Here is a 16,918-nt window from a genome sequence, read left to right as displayed (position 1 = left end):
GCAAAATGACTGGATCTAGAGTAGTGCCAAACTCGAAGCTGAAAGTCACCAAGAAAGGATGCAGTAAAGAATATAGAAGATCAAGACGTGAGCGATCTTGCAAATCCACACACCAATAAAACAAGAATGTGCAATCTTATGGCCATAAATGGGTTGAAAAGTTGTTATTTAGCAATGATCACACAGGAATCCAATTTTCAAAAACTAGATCACACTTCTTTGGAAAGACACAAACTTGCCTTCTTAGCAGTTCGCGGCATCCTGGGTCCCTGTGTATTCTTTTCTTCGGACTCCAGAATTTTCAACTTCTTTTTCTCTCGAATCTGCTTTGCCAGCTGTCGGATTTCCAGCATCTCTTCGTCTTCACTCTCAGATACACTGTCATACTCTCCAGCAGCTGTTCTCAGCTCTTCTTCTTTTTCTAATTCCTCCAATTTCTTTAAAGATAGAGTTGCAATGAAGCAAAATTCACAACGAGAAAACCCCTAAGTCAGTGAGCGTGGCAGGGTGTACGGGAGCTGTTTCCCTGCCTCGGAGGAGAGCGACTGCCCTGGTCCAGTCCCACCTGGGCCCTGCCTATGTGCCATTTACCTCACAGGGAGGGTTCTGTGAAGAAAATGGAGACCACGTGAACGCCAGCCGCCAGCAAGTCAGTAACCCCTGTGCACCGTTTCCTTTTTTTAAAACAATTAAATTCCAAGGCTAAAAATGTGCAGAGACCGCCTCCTTCACTTCCAATGCTCCCGGCAGACACACAAAAGCAACTCAGTCCTGACAAACTGAATTCGTGCCACATCCCATGTATCCGTTCTAATGTCACCCCAAATACAACCTCACTGGCTACAAATGAGACAAAAATGAAAACTAAAATACACACGTTTATCACACCCTAATGAAGCAACCCGGTCAGGAGACCAGCAGGCAGATGTGCCTGTATGAGACTCTGGCCAGGAGTGCAGAGGATGAGACTGGGGGGCCAGGCCTCGTGGAAGGGGATGGCACAGGCACAGCTGTGTCGGAGGAGGGAAGTCTCAAGGCTTCTTGCGCCCAAGAGCGTGGACTGCAGAGGGGAAGAGGCTGGGAAGGCAGGCGGCCACTGCAGGGACAGTGAGGGCGAGGGCTGGATGGGGGCCCCAGCAGAGGTGACAGCAGATGCCCTGAGGCCACTCCTCCAGCACCAACGAAATTGAGATGTTGCCCCCAGAATCTGCTATGGAGGCACAGGAAGCACAGAGACCACGAGACTGAAAATGTGAACTCAATGACGGAGGGCCTGTGGGAACCAAGGAGTGGCAACATGGGACATGCAGATGGCAAGTATTGTATAAAAAGAATGTTCCAGAGAGCTCAGCTGAGAGAAGAAGGCAGGACAGCAAGTATTGTATAAAAAGCATGTTCCAGAGAGCTCAGCTGAGAGCAGAAGGCAGGACAGCAAGTATTGTATAAAAAGCATGTTCCAGAGAGCTCAGCTGAGAGCAGAAGGCAGGACAGCAAGTATTGTATAAAGCATGTTAGCATGTTTCAAACAGCTCAGCTGAGAGAAGACAGGACAGCAAGTATTGTATAAAGCATGTTTCAGAGAGCTCAGCTGAGAGCAGAAGGCAAGACAGCAAGTATTGTATAAACATGTTAGCATGTTTCAGACAGCTCAGCTGAGAGAAAAAGGCAGGATAGCAACTAATGGAGGACACGGTCTAAGGATGTTTTCGTTTTTTTAAAAAGATGAGTAAAACTTGTGGACATTTATATGCTAAGAAAAAGCAAGTAGGGAGGGGATTGAGGCAGGAAAAAGATGTGACACAGCAAAGCCCCCGACAAAGAGGGTCCAGCACAGCAGAGTCCATTAAGGGCCTGGCGGAGACACAGGGTGGGGAAGGTGGTGCAGGTGGCACAGTCAGGATGGAGGGGTGCAGGAGAAAGAAGGGGCCCAGCATCTCCACCAGAGTCTCGGGGTGGGGGGAAGAGGTGCAGGAGGCACAGTCAGGATGGAGGGATGCAGGAGAATGAAGGGCCCAGCACAGCAGAGCCCATCCAGGGCCTGGCGGAGACACAGGGTAGAGGGGAAGGTGGTGCAGGGGGCACAGCCAGGATGGAGGGGTGCAGGAGAATGAAGAGGCCCAGCATCTCCACCAGAGTCTCGGGGTGGGGAAGGTGGTGCAGGGGGCAGAGTCAGGATGGAGGGATGCAGGAGAATGAAGGGGCCCAGCATCTCCACCAGAGTCTCGGGGCAGGGAAGAGGTGCAGGAGGCAGAGTCAGGATGGAGGGGTGCAGGATAATGAAGGGGTCCAGCATCTCCACCAGAGTCTCCGGGGGGGCGGGGGGGGGCGGAGGCGGCGGGAAGGGGGCAAGCCAGCATAGCAGAGCCCAGCCAGGGCCAGTATCTCCACCAGAGTCTCAGGGTGGGGAAGTGGTGCAGGGGGCAGAGTCAGGATGGAGGGGTGCAGAATGAAGGGGACAGGCCCAGCTGAGCCGAAGCCATGCTGCTATCTTCCAGCAGTACTACTATAATAAAAAGGAAAACAATCCACAATTTAAAAAGTGACACAAACCTTCATGATAGCTGGATCAATATAATCAGCTATATTATGGCCTTCCCAGATTTCTGGTATCTTATCATGTTTTTCAGACGAATTCATTAAATCCCAGTACTCTAAAGTTAAAAAAAAGGTGGTTACGTTTACAGCAGTTTTTAATATCTTCAAGTACTACGTGCGTAAAATGAGTTGTGACTGATGGCAAATCAACGACTCCACCACAGAAGAGAGCATGACGTGCAATTCCACATGCAGCAGCATCAACACATCAGCCTCATTCAACACCCACACATGGAGAAAGCTACAAAAATCACCCCACCATCCCAAAACAACAGGCAACAACACATCAGCCTCATTCAACACCCACACGTGGAGAAAGCTACAGAAATCACCCCACCATCCCAAAACAACAGGAAACAACACATCAGCCTCATTCAACACCCACAGGCGGAGAAAGCTACAAAAATCACCCCACCATCCCAAAACAACAGGAAACAACACATCAGCCTCATTCAACACCCACAGGCAGAGAAAGCTACAAAAATCACCCCACCATCCCAAAACAACAGGAAACAACACATCAGCCTCATTCAACACCCACACGCAGCGAAAGCTAAAAAATCACCCCACCATCCCAAAACAACAGGAAACAATGGAAGAACTCCCACTGAGTGCTATCAGTATGCACCTTTTCTTTGAGACAGGGTCTCGCTCTGTCATCCAGGCTGGACGGCAGTGGTACAATTTCTGCCCACTGCAGCCTTGACCTCCTAGGGTCAAGTGATCCTCCCACCTCAGCCTCCCATGTCACTGGAACTACAGGCACATGCCACCACACCCGGCTAATCTTTATATTTTTTGTAGAGACAGGGTTCTGCCATGTTGCCCAGGTTGGTCTCAAACTCCTGGGCATAAGGGATCCAAAGTGCTGTGATTACAAGCGTGAGCCGCTGCACCTGGCCCTCAGGATGCAACTTTTAATCTTCAAGAAATTAAAAGTTGACAAATAGGCTGAAACACTTTTATTACTTATTAAAGTCTTTCCCCCATTTTCTGAAATACTTCACGTCCAATTGGCATTTTATAATAATGATCACACTCTGGCCCTTACTCTGAAGATCCAAAATATAATCATCTCCCATTTCCAGCTCAAGATCTCGTTCCTGCAATGGAAAGAGAAATTATCATCAGCTTCATTTTGCCTTTCAGATCCAGAAATGCTCTGCCCCTTGTCACTTGAAACAATCTTTTCTCCAATCCTCTCAGTATCAGTGGGGTTCACCTTCCATTTCTGGTAGGAAGGCTGTTTCTTATCTCCCTGTCTGTGGGGCCGGCCTTTGGGTTCTGGTAGGAAGAGGCTGTTTCTTATCTCCCTGTCTGTGGGGCCGGCCTTTAGGTTCTGGTAGGAAGAAGCTGTTTCTGGCCGTCTGGGGACTGTCTATCCCACTCGTGCATTTGGTTCACGGCCATCTTCCCTCAGGCCAAAGAGCTCCATGAGAGAGGCTTCTGCAGGGGTACTCACTGCTGTGTCCGCAGCCTGACGGGGCCAGTGTCTGGGCACCCGCGGCTCCTGTTCGATGCCCCAGGCCCCCACGATGGGCATACACAGCCTGCCTCCCCCCATGAGAACACTGGGCAAGAGCTTCGGCAGCATACCCTCTTCTTCTTGGACTCCTCAGTTTCCATCCTCTTCCTGCGAGCCACCACTCCTTCAGGGATGAAAGGGGGCCTCTCCTGAGAAGATCCCATATAAAATATTTATGTGAAATGCCTGCTGAATGAGAAACTTACGAAGCCGAAAAAGTAGAAACAAATTCCCTACGTGTAAGGGGAACAGAAAACCATACCCAGAACAATGAACAACCAACAGATTATTTTAGGGGAGAGGAGTGGGTTTAGGGTCACTTTGAGCACAGAGACCAGGAGGACTCCACAAAGTGATTCCAAAGTTTATCCAGGAAAAACAGAAATCATGATTATCGTGAAAAATTATGGAAGAAGAAAGTGGTAAGAAATAACACTGGATCAACAAATGAAAGAAATTTAGACATAAACTCAAGTGCATATAAGAATTCAATGGAAACATAAAATTTCCAATACTCAGGTCAGAAATGCCGACCACTTGAAACGGAGTGCAACCTCCACCCTCACAACATAACCAACTCAAGACACGGTGAAGACTATCCAAAAAAGCTAATTTTTAATGCAAGTATAAAAGATAATTTTTTTTTTTTTTGACAGAGTCTCACTCTTGTCACCCAGGCTGGAGTACAGTGGAGTGATCTCGGCTCACTGCAACCTCCGCCTCCCAGGTTCAAGCGATTCTCCCACCTCAGCCTCCTGAATAGCTAAAATTATAGGTGCGCGCCCCACTAATTTTCGTAGTTTTAGCAGAGATGGGGTTTCACCATGACTGCCAAGCTGGTCTCAGACTCTTGACCTCAGGTGATCCACCCGCCTCGGCCTCCCAGAGTGCTGGGATTACAGACGTGAGCCACTGCACCCGGCAAGAAAAGACACTTTTAAAATGACTTTGGAATGAATGGTAAGCCTTTCTATGTACAATGCAAACCTGAACACCCAGAAAAAAAATATTAATATATGTTAATAGTTCAAAAATGTATAGCACATTTGAAGTTAAAAAGGCAAGTGACAAAAAGAGAAAAAAAAATATTTGCAATGTATCTGACAAGAATCCAACCTTTGTAATATAAAAGTAACAAATCAGCAAGAAAAAGATAAACAGCCTAAAGAACTTTGAAAAGGCCAATAAGCAGACGAACATGCTCAACTGTACCCAGCATTGCATAAACACACGACAATAAAATCATCTTTACACAAGACTGACAGAGTCAGCGCCCGACCACGCCGAGGACACAAGGAAAGACAGAGGGAAGGACACAGCCTCCAGCGTCAGTGCAGCACACACCAGGAAGGTGTCTGTGGGACAGGAACGTTGTCAACACCACATGGTGAAGTGCAGACACATTTGCAGTAAAACATGAAGACACAGCGTAACGATGTGTGCCCATTCACAATGGACAAAACAATGAAAATTTATTTTATTTATTTTTTATAGAGACAGGGTCCCACTATGTTGCCCAGGCTGGTCAAGAACTCCTGGGCTTAAGCAATCTTCCCACCTTGGCCTCCCAAAGTGCTGGGATTACAGGCGTGAGCTACCTCCCCCAGCTAAAAAAAATGAAAATTTAAAGAATGAAACAGATTTCCATCTGTGTTTAAAGAACTTTTTAGAAATTAATCTTCTATATCAGAAACATTTCTGGAAGGATAAACTAACAGTGACCACGTCATGCAGTGGGAAACGGATGCCATGTGGCGTTCTGCACTTTCTTCACCTTCTCGATCCTTTATGTAAGCAAGAAGGTGAAACTGAGGCCCACCCACAATATCCACCTGCGAGTGTGTGAAGCTGGATGGGAGGCTTCTGGAAAAGGCACGCAGACAGCACCTGCTGACAGTACTGTGAGCCCACGGCTGTCCCAGGGGCCGTCTTACCTTATCGTCCCTCCTGGTTGGGATAGCCAGGTGCAGTCTATTCAGCACCTCATTCACTTTATTTCCCTTCATTTTGGTTTCCACTCGATGAGCCAAAAGCCTATCGCAAGCCTAATAACGTAAAAAAGAAGGCACAGTCACAAACGCATCCTCCAGCAGCCTCCAGCTACAGGTTCCAGGAGGAGCCACAGATCAGAGCCACTGAGCCTTTTCCCCCAAGGTAACTAACACGTAGGGGGCCACATTCTCTGAGGCCCAGGTGGAAGCGGCCCTGAGGGAAGGTGCATCTCCAGTGCCTGGGCCTCTCTCCCACCACAGTGACCCTCTGCACAGACACACGGTGCCCTCCAACTGCCCTTCACGAACTGGAGGCAATGTTGCCCCTCAGGACTCTAACCGAGCAACAAATTCCTGAGTGCGACCATGGCAACAGGAGTGCCATCTTTTTAAATCCTGAATGCGACCATGGCATCAGGAGCACCATCTTTTTTAATCCTGAGTGCGACCATGGCATCAGGAGTGCCATCTTTTTTTTGAGATGGTATCTCGCTCTTGCTGCCCAGGCTGTAGTGCAGTGGCACAATCTCAGCTCACTGCAACCTCCGCCTCCCAGGTTCAAACGATTCTCCTGCCTCAGCCTCCCGAGTAGCTGGGATTACAGGCATGCGCTACCACGCCTGGCTAACTTTGTATTTTTAGGAGAGACGGAGTTTCACCACGTTGGCCAGGCTGGTCTCGAACTCCTGACCTTGGGTGATCTACCCGCCTCAGCCTCCCAAAGTGCTGGGATTACAGGCGTGAGCCACTGCGCCTGGCCAGAAATGTCCTTTTATTTGAGATAACAACAACATGAAATACAAAGTAATTAGGACAGCATGTGAAATCCAGCAGCGGACTGCCTCCTGCAAAAGCTGTTCTGCTTTTCAGACTTTTCTCCCTTCTACTTTGAACAGGTTCCATAAAAATAATTTTCACTGTACTTGCTACCGAAATATTAAAAGGCCAGAGACAACAGCTGCTTTAGGGTAAAGTTGTTTGGGGTGAGAAGAGCAAAGCATCCCCTCACACCCCACTGTCCACTGGGGGCAAAGTGGGTCTTAGAAGGGTCTGTCTTCATACCCCACTCTCGCACGCCACCCGCCTCACTACTGCGAGGGCTCCAAGTGTTAACAATGTCTAAAAAGAAAACTATTTTCTCCCCACGACTGACTTGAATCAAACAAGAGACAGTAAGAAGACTGATACCTGACTTAAGGCAGCACTGACCTCTGTTTTAACTTTAATAACACCTTCCTCAGTCAGGGTGCTGGTCTCTATTACAGGGAATCCTTCAGACTGCAAATCTGTAAATATTTTCTGGGAATGCAAAGAAAAAATGAGAGATGTATTATTCATTTCCAGTTCCCTATGGAACAAACTGTACAGTTCTGCAAATGGAGGTTGCAAATGTGAACATCTGTGGTTGTTTCAAAGTCTTAAAATACAGACATATCCTAAAAACAGTTATTTTCTTCATATTCTTCTATGATCAAGAAAACACAAATGACATCAAAAATATGGTCGACTAGTAGCCCCTCACATCTGTCCCCCACAACAAAGGCAATCAGAATAACGAACAACTACATGTTAATAACTGAGGGGGAGCTCCAGAGGGCATCACAGGAGTAACAGGCACCCTGGGGAGCAGAAAAACGCAAGACGATGAAATACAGCCCAAAGAAAACACCAGGGGCGGGGCGCGGTGGCTCATGCCTGTAATCCCAGCCTTTGGGAGGCCGAGGCGGGTGGATCATGAGGTCAGGAGGTCAAGGTCGTCCTGGCTAACATGGTGAAACCCCGTCTCTACTAAAAATATAAAAAATTAGCCAGGCATGGTGGCGGGCGCCTGTAGTCCCAGCTACTCGGGAGGCTGAGGCAGGAGAATGGTGTGAACCTGGGAGGTGGAGCTTGCATTGAGCAGAGATCACGCCACTGCACTCCAGCCTGGGGGACAGAGCGAGACTCCATCTTAAAACAAACAAACAAACCAACCAAAAAAAACACACTGGGCCGCCAGCAACCCACCCCACAGCTGGGATACAACGGGACCCAGGAGGAGGTTCTCCCTACGGTGAGGGGGTAAGCAAGAGGATGGCAGCAGCCCCGCCACCACTCTGGACACCCACAGCCCTCACCACCGGAGCCCCCTGGCATCCTCACAGCTGTGCTCCCACACAGGAGGAGCTGACACTGGGCCCTGTCTGTTGGGCCCATGGGGCGGCTATACTCCGTCATCTCGGGACTGGAACTGCGGCTGGAGTATGTCTTGCTCAGGGGAAAGTGGCCACAGCTCCCCTTCATCCCTGAGGCTAAACTGCCTCCAAACTACCCAAACCTGGTGGCCCAACATCCCCAAGCCAGCTGCGAGCAGCTGCTACCCCTTCCCAGCAGGGCTTGGTGGAGGTGGAGCCCCTCTACTAGCCCTTGCTCTAGCACCCGATGGTACCCTGCCTCCTGGTAAATAGCACCGTGGCCTCTCAGGGCACGTTGTCTCCCTGCTGCCTGAGCTGAAGCACTGCCCTGCTTCCTGGGAAATGCCCAGAATGGTCACATATCCCAGCGTCTATGCTGAAGAGGTACCTTGTATCCCAGGGCAACGGCGCCTGGGCCGCCCAGAAGAGTCACAACCCTCAGGCCCAGGCTGACCAGCCACACACCATGGGGAGGAGCTGACATTGTACTCCACACCCCAGGGAAACAGGGCAGGGGCTGAGCCGAGGCACCTGCCCCACCACGCAAACAGCTCCAGCACCTGCTCCCTGGAGCTGGACTAACCCTACATTCTGAGCTGCAGAGTCACCACTCTTTCCATGAAGTGGAGTCACTGCTGTCCTCCTCCCTGTCCTCTAGGGCCCAAATGACAGCTGGACTAGTCCATTCTAGGGTCCTTGCTGCCACCTCACCTAGCATCAGAGAGTCTGGGATACTGCTGGGCCCCACCATCCCAGGGTCCAGAGTTCCCCTCGAGCTGACACTAAGCCCTCCCTACTGGCTCAGGTTTCTGAAGTACAGCTCTACCCTGCTTCCCAGGCTCAAACCTCCAGAGTGGGTCTTCCCTGGAGTCAGGCCAGGACTGTGCCCTGACCCCACGGGTGGAGTCACAGCTACAGCCTTGCCCTGTGGGCTTAAGCTGCTAGGGGTGCTTCAGGATCAGAGATCCACCACAGAGAGCAAACCTGCACCCCAAGGCCAGGCCACGATAGGCACACAAGACCCTAAGGCTAGGACCCCAGTCCCACAGCTACCCTGAGTACCTGTAGCTGAAACCCAGCACTGTGGCAGCTGCTTGCAGACCATGTCAGACCTGACACCAAGAAAGATCCCCTCAGATAAGTCCCCCATTGTGGGAAAAACAAGAATAGCAGGACCCCAAAAGCCCCTGACACCAAGGACATTAAAAACATACACCATCGCTGGCACAAACTTCCAGAGCTGAGGCCACTGAGCCACCCAGTTATTGCCAACATTTCATGGAGGTGAGGAAGCTGCACAGAAACAATGTCACTGCTCCTATCCAGAAAGTCACGGTTCCCTTCCCAAATGGCACAGTAAAACCCAAGTGAGGTGAAAGTCTCTCCATGAAAGCCACTCTAGAAGAAAGTATAAAAGAGGCTCCTGTTCTACCAGATGCAGAGACATCAATGCAGGGACACAAGAAACATGAAAAAGCAAGGAAATAAGAAATCATGAAAGGAATATTAACTCTCTAGGAACAGATTCTAATGAAAAGGAAATCAATGAATTGCCAGAAAGAGAATTCAAAATAATAATTTTTTTGAAGGAAACTCAATGAGAAACAAAATACAGATAGATAATTCAACAAAATCAGGAAAACAATTTCATGATATGAACAAGAACTTAAACTGAGACAGAAATTGTAAAAAAGAGTCAAACAGAAATCCTGTAGCTGAAGAATTCAATGGATGAGATCATACAATAGACAGTTTTAACAACACACTGGATGAAGCAGAAAAAAATCTCTGTCATTTGAAACTACCTAGTCAGAGAGAAAAAAAGCAGGAAGAATGAAAAAGAATGAAGGAAGCCTATAAGATTTATGGGACAACATTAAGTGAATACATGCTGGCATTATGGGAGTTCAAGAAGGAGAAGAGAAGGGAAAAGGCTTAGTAACCTACTTAATGAGATAGCTGAAAACTTTCCAAGACTGGGGAGAGGTATAGACATCTAAAACCAGGAAGTTCAAGGATTCCCAAATAGAGTCAGCCCAGAAAGGTCTTCCCCAAGGCACATTATAGTCAAACTGTCAAAAGTCAAATAGAAAGGAAATTCTAAAAACAGCTAGAGAAAAGCTTGAAGTCACATATAAGAAAATCCCCATTAGACTAACAGCAGATTTCTTTGCAGAAACCTTGCACACCAGGAGAGAATGGGATGATATATATTCAAAGTGTTGAAGAAAAAAAAGAAGACTGCCAGCCAACTATATTACATCCAGCAAAGCTCTCCTTCAGAAATAAGGGAGAAATAAATTCTTTCCAAGAAAAGCAAAAACAGAGAATTCGTCACTACTAGACCAGCCTTACAAGATATACTTAAGAAAGTCGTACATCTGGAAGCGAAGACAATAATCACTATCATGAAAACATGAAAAAGTATCCAAGAAATTCACTTAACCTGTAAAGACATTAAGACACACATAGACTGAAAACGAAGAGATGCAAAAAGATATTCTACACAGATGGAAACTAAAAGCAAGTAGGAATAGCTATACTTCTATCAGATAAAGCAGATTTTAAGTCAAAAACAAAAAGAGACAAGAAGGTCATTATATAATAATAAAAGGGGTCAATAATATTTGGGGACATCAACATCAGACTCGCAACATTAGACAGATCCTAGGCAAAAAAGAATCAACAAATACTGGATTTAAAGTGCACTGTAGGCCAGGCACAGTGGCTCACGCCTATAATCCCAACACTCTGGGAGGCCAAGGTGGGCGGATCACTTGAGGTCATAAATTCGAGACCACCCTGGCCGACATGGTAAAACCCTCTCTACTAAAAATACAAAAAATTAGCTCGGTGTGGTGGCGCACGCCTGTAATCCCAGCTACTCAGGAGGCTGAGGCAGGAGAATCACTTGAACCTCAGAGGTGGAGGCTGCAGTGAGCCGAGACTGTGCCACTGCACTCCAGCCTCAGCGACAGAGCGAGACTCCATCTCAAAAAAAAAAATCAAAAAAAAAAAAAAAGTGCACTGTAGACCGAACATCTACAGAACATGTCATCCAACCGCTGCATAATACACATTCCTCTCCTCAGTCCATGAAACATTCTCCAGGATAGACCATATGTTAGGCCACAAAACAAATCTCATCAATTTTTAAAAATTGCCAAGTATCTTTTCAGACCACAGTGGAATAAAACTAGAAATCAATACCAAGAGAAACTTTCAAAACTGTTTAAAAAAAAAAAAAAAAAAAAAAAAACCCATGGGAATTATAAACATGTCCCAGAATGACCAATGGATCAATGAGGAAATTAAGGAAGAAATTAAGAAGGTGATGCTGACATTGCTGGGCCAGGACCACAATTTGAAAGCCACTCCACCAGTGCACGCTTCTAAAAGCATTTATCGTGAAGGATGCCTATTAAAAAGGTTGTAGGATTCAATTAGTTTGAAAAATTATGTCCAACAATACTGCCTGCCTCTTGGAGAAAGCTAGCAGGCACGTCTCACTCATAGATCCAGATCCAGAAAGCCCAAATTCCAAGATCCTCCTTCTCCTTCACTCAATCATTAGTCTCCAAACTCATTTAATCACAGAACCTGTTTTATGAAGTAACACCTGTGAGCACCCTTCTCCAACAGTTCTCTCCTAAGTAATCACATTTTCCAAAAGTCCAACCCATCAAATACAGATGCTTCTACACACTCAAGAACAAAGAATCCAGAAACTTATGTTTTCGTTTTAGTTTGCCAATAACTAAGTTTTTATTATGTCTTTTCACTAAACCACTGAGGATATTATCTCAACTATAAAATACAATTGTGGACTAGTATTGCTAAAATTCCTTCATCTAAACTTTGGTTGTCTGAGATGAGAATTGAGAATTGGTAAGTAAGAAATATTCAAAACATTAACGTGATTTACCTGATCATCTTCAGAAAGTTCAGCTATTCTCTTCACATCACATTTGTTGGCTACAACTATGAGAGGCTAGGCAAGGAAGAAAAATAACGAAATCATTATTCTCGTACTGCAGGATATGAAGCAAAACATGAGTGACCACACACACCTTGTTGATGAAGAGAGGTCTGATGTTCTGGAAGAGTTCTAGCTGCTCCCTCAGCCCATGCCCACACTGCTCAGACAAATCCATCACATACAGGACCGCAGCACGGAGGTGGGCCAGGGCAGTGATGGCCTGCATCTCAATGGTGTTCCTATCCTCCAGAGGGTGGTCCAGGATCCCAGGAGTGTCTACAACCTAACACAGCCAGACCTTGTCACTGAAAGCACACTCACCCACAAGCTTCTTGTCCAGCACATCCCAGAAGTCACTCACACACACCCAACCAGACCTAATAATCTTACAGGAGAATTGTAGTAAAAAAAAAAAAAAAAAAAAAGTAGGGCTGGGTGCGCTGGCTCACACCTGTAATCCCAGCACTCTGGGAGGCCGAGGCGGGTGGATTACGAGGTCAGGAGATCGAGACCATCCTGGCTCACATGGCAAAACCCCATCTCTACTAAAAGTACAAAAAATTAGCTGGGCGTGGTGGCGGGCACCTGTAGTTCCAGCTACTCGAGAGGCTGAGGTAGGAGAATGGCGTGAACCGGGGAGGCGGAGCTTGCAGCGAGCCAAGATAGCAACACTGCACTCCAGCCTGGGTGACAAGAGACTCCATCTCAAAAAAAAAAAAAAAAAAGTAGGTCTCTCAAACTGAATACCACAAAATAAAGCAGTGACAGAAAAGTACATACTATTTAAACATCAAAAAAGGGAGGAGGAACCCTGCAGAGCTCAAACAAATGCTAACCATGATGTTGAGAGAAATGACTCCTCTTTTTACCAGCGACATCATAAAACACAAAAACTCGGATAACTGAGAACCCTCCCATGTCTTAGGAATTACTTTCTTCACAATTTATAAAATTAGAGTGTGGAAACATTGCTTCTTGCTTTGTATTTATTTTTTTTGAGACAGAGTTTCGCTCCTGTCGCCCAGGCTGGAGTGCAACGGCACAATCTCGGCTCACTGCAACCCCTGCCTTCTGGGTTCAAGCGATTCTCCAGCCTCAGCCTTCCAAGTAGCTGGGATTACAGGCACCCACCACCACGTCCAGCTAATTTTTGTATTTTTAGTAGAGATGGGGTTTTGCCATGTTGGCCAGGCCAATCTCGAACTTCTGACCTCAGGTTAGCTGCCTGCCTTGGCCTCCCAAAGTGTTGGGATTACAGGTGTGAACCACTGTGCCCAGCCTGCTTCACGCTTTTAAACTGTATATATGCCATTTCTGATAACAGAGTTAGAAATGACACAAAGATAATTTCATTTGATGTTAACAAAATGCAGAAATCCACACTGGCAGCTGGCTGCCTCCCCTGAATTATATCAGAGACATGCAACCTGTTCTTATGCATCCCCAGAGCTCAGACGAGTTTTCTTTATGATGATGGAGAAATTTCAAGTTCTTGATAAACCAAGATATTTGTTCTGTTTAAAGACAAGACTCTTGCCAGGTGCAGTGTGACTCACACCTGTAATCCTAGCACTTTGGGAGGCCAAGGCGGGCAGATCACCTGAAGTCAGGAGTTCAAGACCAGCCTGGCCAACGTGGTGAAACCCCCTCTCTACTAAAAAAACACAAAAATTGGCCGGTCGTGGTGGTGCGCACCTGTAATCCCTGCTACTCGAAAGGCTGAGGCAGGAGAATCACTTGAACCTGGGAGGTGAACGTTGCAGTGGACTGAGATCATGCCACTGCACTCCAGCCTGGGCAACAAGAGTGAGACTCCAACTCAAAATAAATGAATAAATAAAAATAAAGACAAGACTCTCACCTGCCAACGTAGATACTTATAATCCATGTGCCCAACAAACAGAGACTTGGTTGTGAACGCATAGGGCTGGACATCCACGTCTGCTCTCGTCACCTGGAACAAGTGAGAACTTTCAGAATCACCTCATTTCCTCTGTGTACACGTGGGATCTGTGTGTTTTAACAAGCCTGATTTTGGGTAGGAAAAAAACCATAGACGAAACCTCACATGATAAAACTGCATCGAACAGGAGCCTGGTACCTCTCCCTTTGCACCACCAGGCCAAGGACTGGGGTACTAGGACAGCGTTGAGGGCTGGCATTTGGAGGACAGCCACCACCTCCCCTCACCCTCCCACGTCCTGCCCCACCGCCTGCAATGCCCGCAGAGCTCTTTATGATGACAGGCATGTTCTGTCTGCACTGTCCAAACCGGGCCACCAGTCACGCACTGCTAATGAACTTTCAGTATGTGGCTCATGTGACTGAGGAGTTGAAATTTTCATTTTGCTGAATTAAACTGCAATTTAAAAAGCCACCTGGTCCAGTGGCCACCAAATCAGCCACAGAGCACTGGCTCAGAGCTCAGGGCAGGTTCAGAGCTGACAAGCATTTGAAAAATCAGCAAGGACCCTGCAGAGCTTTGCTGGTCACCATGTCACAGCAACCTGTAGACAAAATAAAACTCACAAATCTATTTCAAAGCAAAAGTGATCTTAAGGTAGGGTGGAGTGGTTCACGCCTGTAATCCCAGCACTTCAGGAGGCTGAGGCAGGAGGATGGCTTGAGCTCGGGAGTTTGAGATCAGCCTGGGGAACACAGTGAGACTCCATCTCCACAAAAAATAAAAAAATTAAACAGGTGCGGTGGCTTGCACCTGTGGTCCAGCTACTTGGGTGACTGAGGTGGGAGGACTGTTTGGGCCCGGAAGGTTGAGGCTGCAGCGAGCCATGTCTGCACCACTGCACTTCAGCCTGGGCAACAGAGCGAGACCCCGTCTCAAAAAGAAAAAGTTTCAACAAAAAGAAAGAAAAAAATTTTTTAAATTAAAAATAAAGTGATCTTGGCACTGAGTAAGCCATAAAATTTGACAATTTTCTTGGCACATGAGCTGTTGCTGGTTGTAAATTCACATTTTAAATGTTGCTTTGCCTCTTCCTGAGTCCCTGAAACTCAGCCAAATTTTCCTGAAGCACAAAATGACCGAGTCCCTTAAATGTTACGCTTATCCTAGTCAGTGAGCTCACCCAGAGAAAGAGCGACTCGGCACCGTCCCTCTACTAGACCACATACGATTTCATGTGAAAGCTGACACAGCAACCAAGGTAACAGATCACTCAGATGCAGCTGCAGACGGGAAGACCCCAGCTGGGTGAGTGTCACCTGCCACCGGAGCCCCGCTGGCATAGCCACTCCAGGACAGGCCAACAACACCCAAGAAAACCTCCCCAGTTGTCAACAAAAATGCACTTACATGTCTCAAATTCCTTAGAAATTATAGGACACACACAAGAACAAAAAGTAATGGCTTCTGCAATAGTAATATAAATGCAGATACAGACAAAGTCAATCCTTACCAAGGAGCTCGGCATGCTCAGGCACCAGGAACTCCTGCAGACCAGGGCAGTGTTTACTCAAGGACCAACTCGGAGGCCGAAATTATTACCAAGGCCATCCTGAATCCCACGCAGTCAGAATACAGTAACACTGACCTACAAGGCCATCCTGAATCCCACGCCCTCAGAATACAGTAACACTGACCAACAAGGCCATCCTGAATCCCACGCCCTCAGAATACAGTAACACGGACCTACAAGGCCATCCTGAATCCCACGCAGTCAGAATACAGTAACACTGACCTACAAGGCCGTCCTGAATCCCACGCCGTCAGAATACAGTAACACTGACCAACAAGGCCATCCTGAATCCCACGCCGTCAGAATACAGTAACACTGACCAACAAGGCCATCCTGAATCCCACGCCCTCAGAATACAGTAACACGGACCTACAAGGCCATCCTGAATCCCACGCAGTCAGAATACAGTAACACGGACCTACAAGGCCGTCCTGAATCCCACGCCGTCAGAATACAGTAACACTGACGTAAAATAGTCAGATGATTTGCTTTACGATAAAAACCAGACCAACCTTGTTGATGAAGCTGGACTTCCCAACATTTGGGTACCCACACAAAAGCAGGGTCCTGGTATTCGGATCAATGGTTGGCAAACGGGATAAATGCTGACGCACTAGGAAAAGTTCAAATTGAAAAATTAAGAAACTCAAAGTTTAAGATTTGCTTTAAATTTTCTTTTCAACTTAGTTACAGTCCAGGCCTGTGGTGATATTAATCTTACTCCAACTTTTGTAATGCAAAAGTGATGGAGAAAATAGTTGCAGAAAGTAATAGTATACACATAGTATATTCAATTGTTATTTCCCAAGTTTGGCTCTAGTAAGAATCATATTCCTCAGCCCTCCTAGGCCCATGTTTTAATTCATTAGGTGAAAGGTGGGGCCAACAGCATGTCTGGCAGTGTCCAGACAATTCTCATTAGCAAGATGACATTAGGGAACCAGTGCACTTTGAAGCCTGCAGGCCATGCCGTTTGGGCTACAACATGGGTTACTGCCATTCTGCCACCTCATCTGTAACAAACACGGCTCCAGGGTGGCACCCCGGCCATCATGAAGACCACACAGATCTGTAGCAAAGCACCTGCAAAGCATCCAAGTATCACAAATTTTGTTAAAAATTATTTCTAAGATGCAGGAGGGAAAACAAAACCGAATGAGTCAAAATAATTTGTCATG

At 47.0% G+C, this 16,918-nt stretch overlaps 1 protein-coding gene across 3 annotated transcripts in view; it reads right to left on the bottom strand.

Moving 5' to 3' along the window:
• Positions 1 to 16,918, bottom strand: part of GTPBP4 (GTP binding protein 4) — a 35,536-nt gene that overhangs the window by 4,610 nt on the left and 14,008 nt on the right. For 2 of the 3 annotated variants that reach the window (XM_004048978.5, XM_063709837.1), the window contains exons 5-14: positions 16,253 to 16,353; positions 14,126 to 14,218; positions 12,356 to 12,547; positions 12,211 to 12,276; positions 7,321 to 7,410; positions 6,055 to 6,165; positions 4,192 to 4,269; positions 3,647 to 3,698; positions 2,551 to 2,651; positions 240 to 437 (exon numbers count right to left, since the gene is read on the bottom strand). In XM_004048978.5, the coding sequence (XP_004049026.5) occupies positions 240 to 437; positions 2,551 to 2,651; positions 3,647 to 3,698; positions 4,192 to 4,269; positions 6,055 to 6,165; positions 7,321 to 7,410; positions 12,211 to 12,276; positions 12,356 to 12,547; positions 14,126 to 14,218; positions 16,253 to 16,353 (1,082 nt within the window). The remainder of the gene's footprint in view (positions 1 to 239; positions 438 to 2,550; positions 2,652 to 3,646; positions 3,699 to 4,191; positions 4,270 to 6,054; positions 6,166 to 7,320; positions 7,411 to 12,210; positions 12,277 to 12,355; positions 12,548 to 14,125; positions 14,219 to 16,252; positions 16,354 to 16,918) is intronic. The other variant, XM_019034563.4, reaches the window with a different exon arrangement.

Source organism: Gorilla gorilla, chromosome 8 (assembly GCF_029281585.2).
Source record: "Gorilla gorilla gorilla isolate KB3781 chromosome 8, NHGRI_mGorGor1-v2.1_pri, whole genome shotgun sequence".
In the NCBI taxonomy this organism is placed as follows: domain Eukaryota; kingdom Metazoa; phylum Chordata; class Mammalia; order Primates; family Hominidae; genus Gorilla; species Gorilla gorilla.
This window is presented reverse-complemented; position numbering and strand designations above follow the sequence as displayed.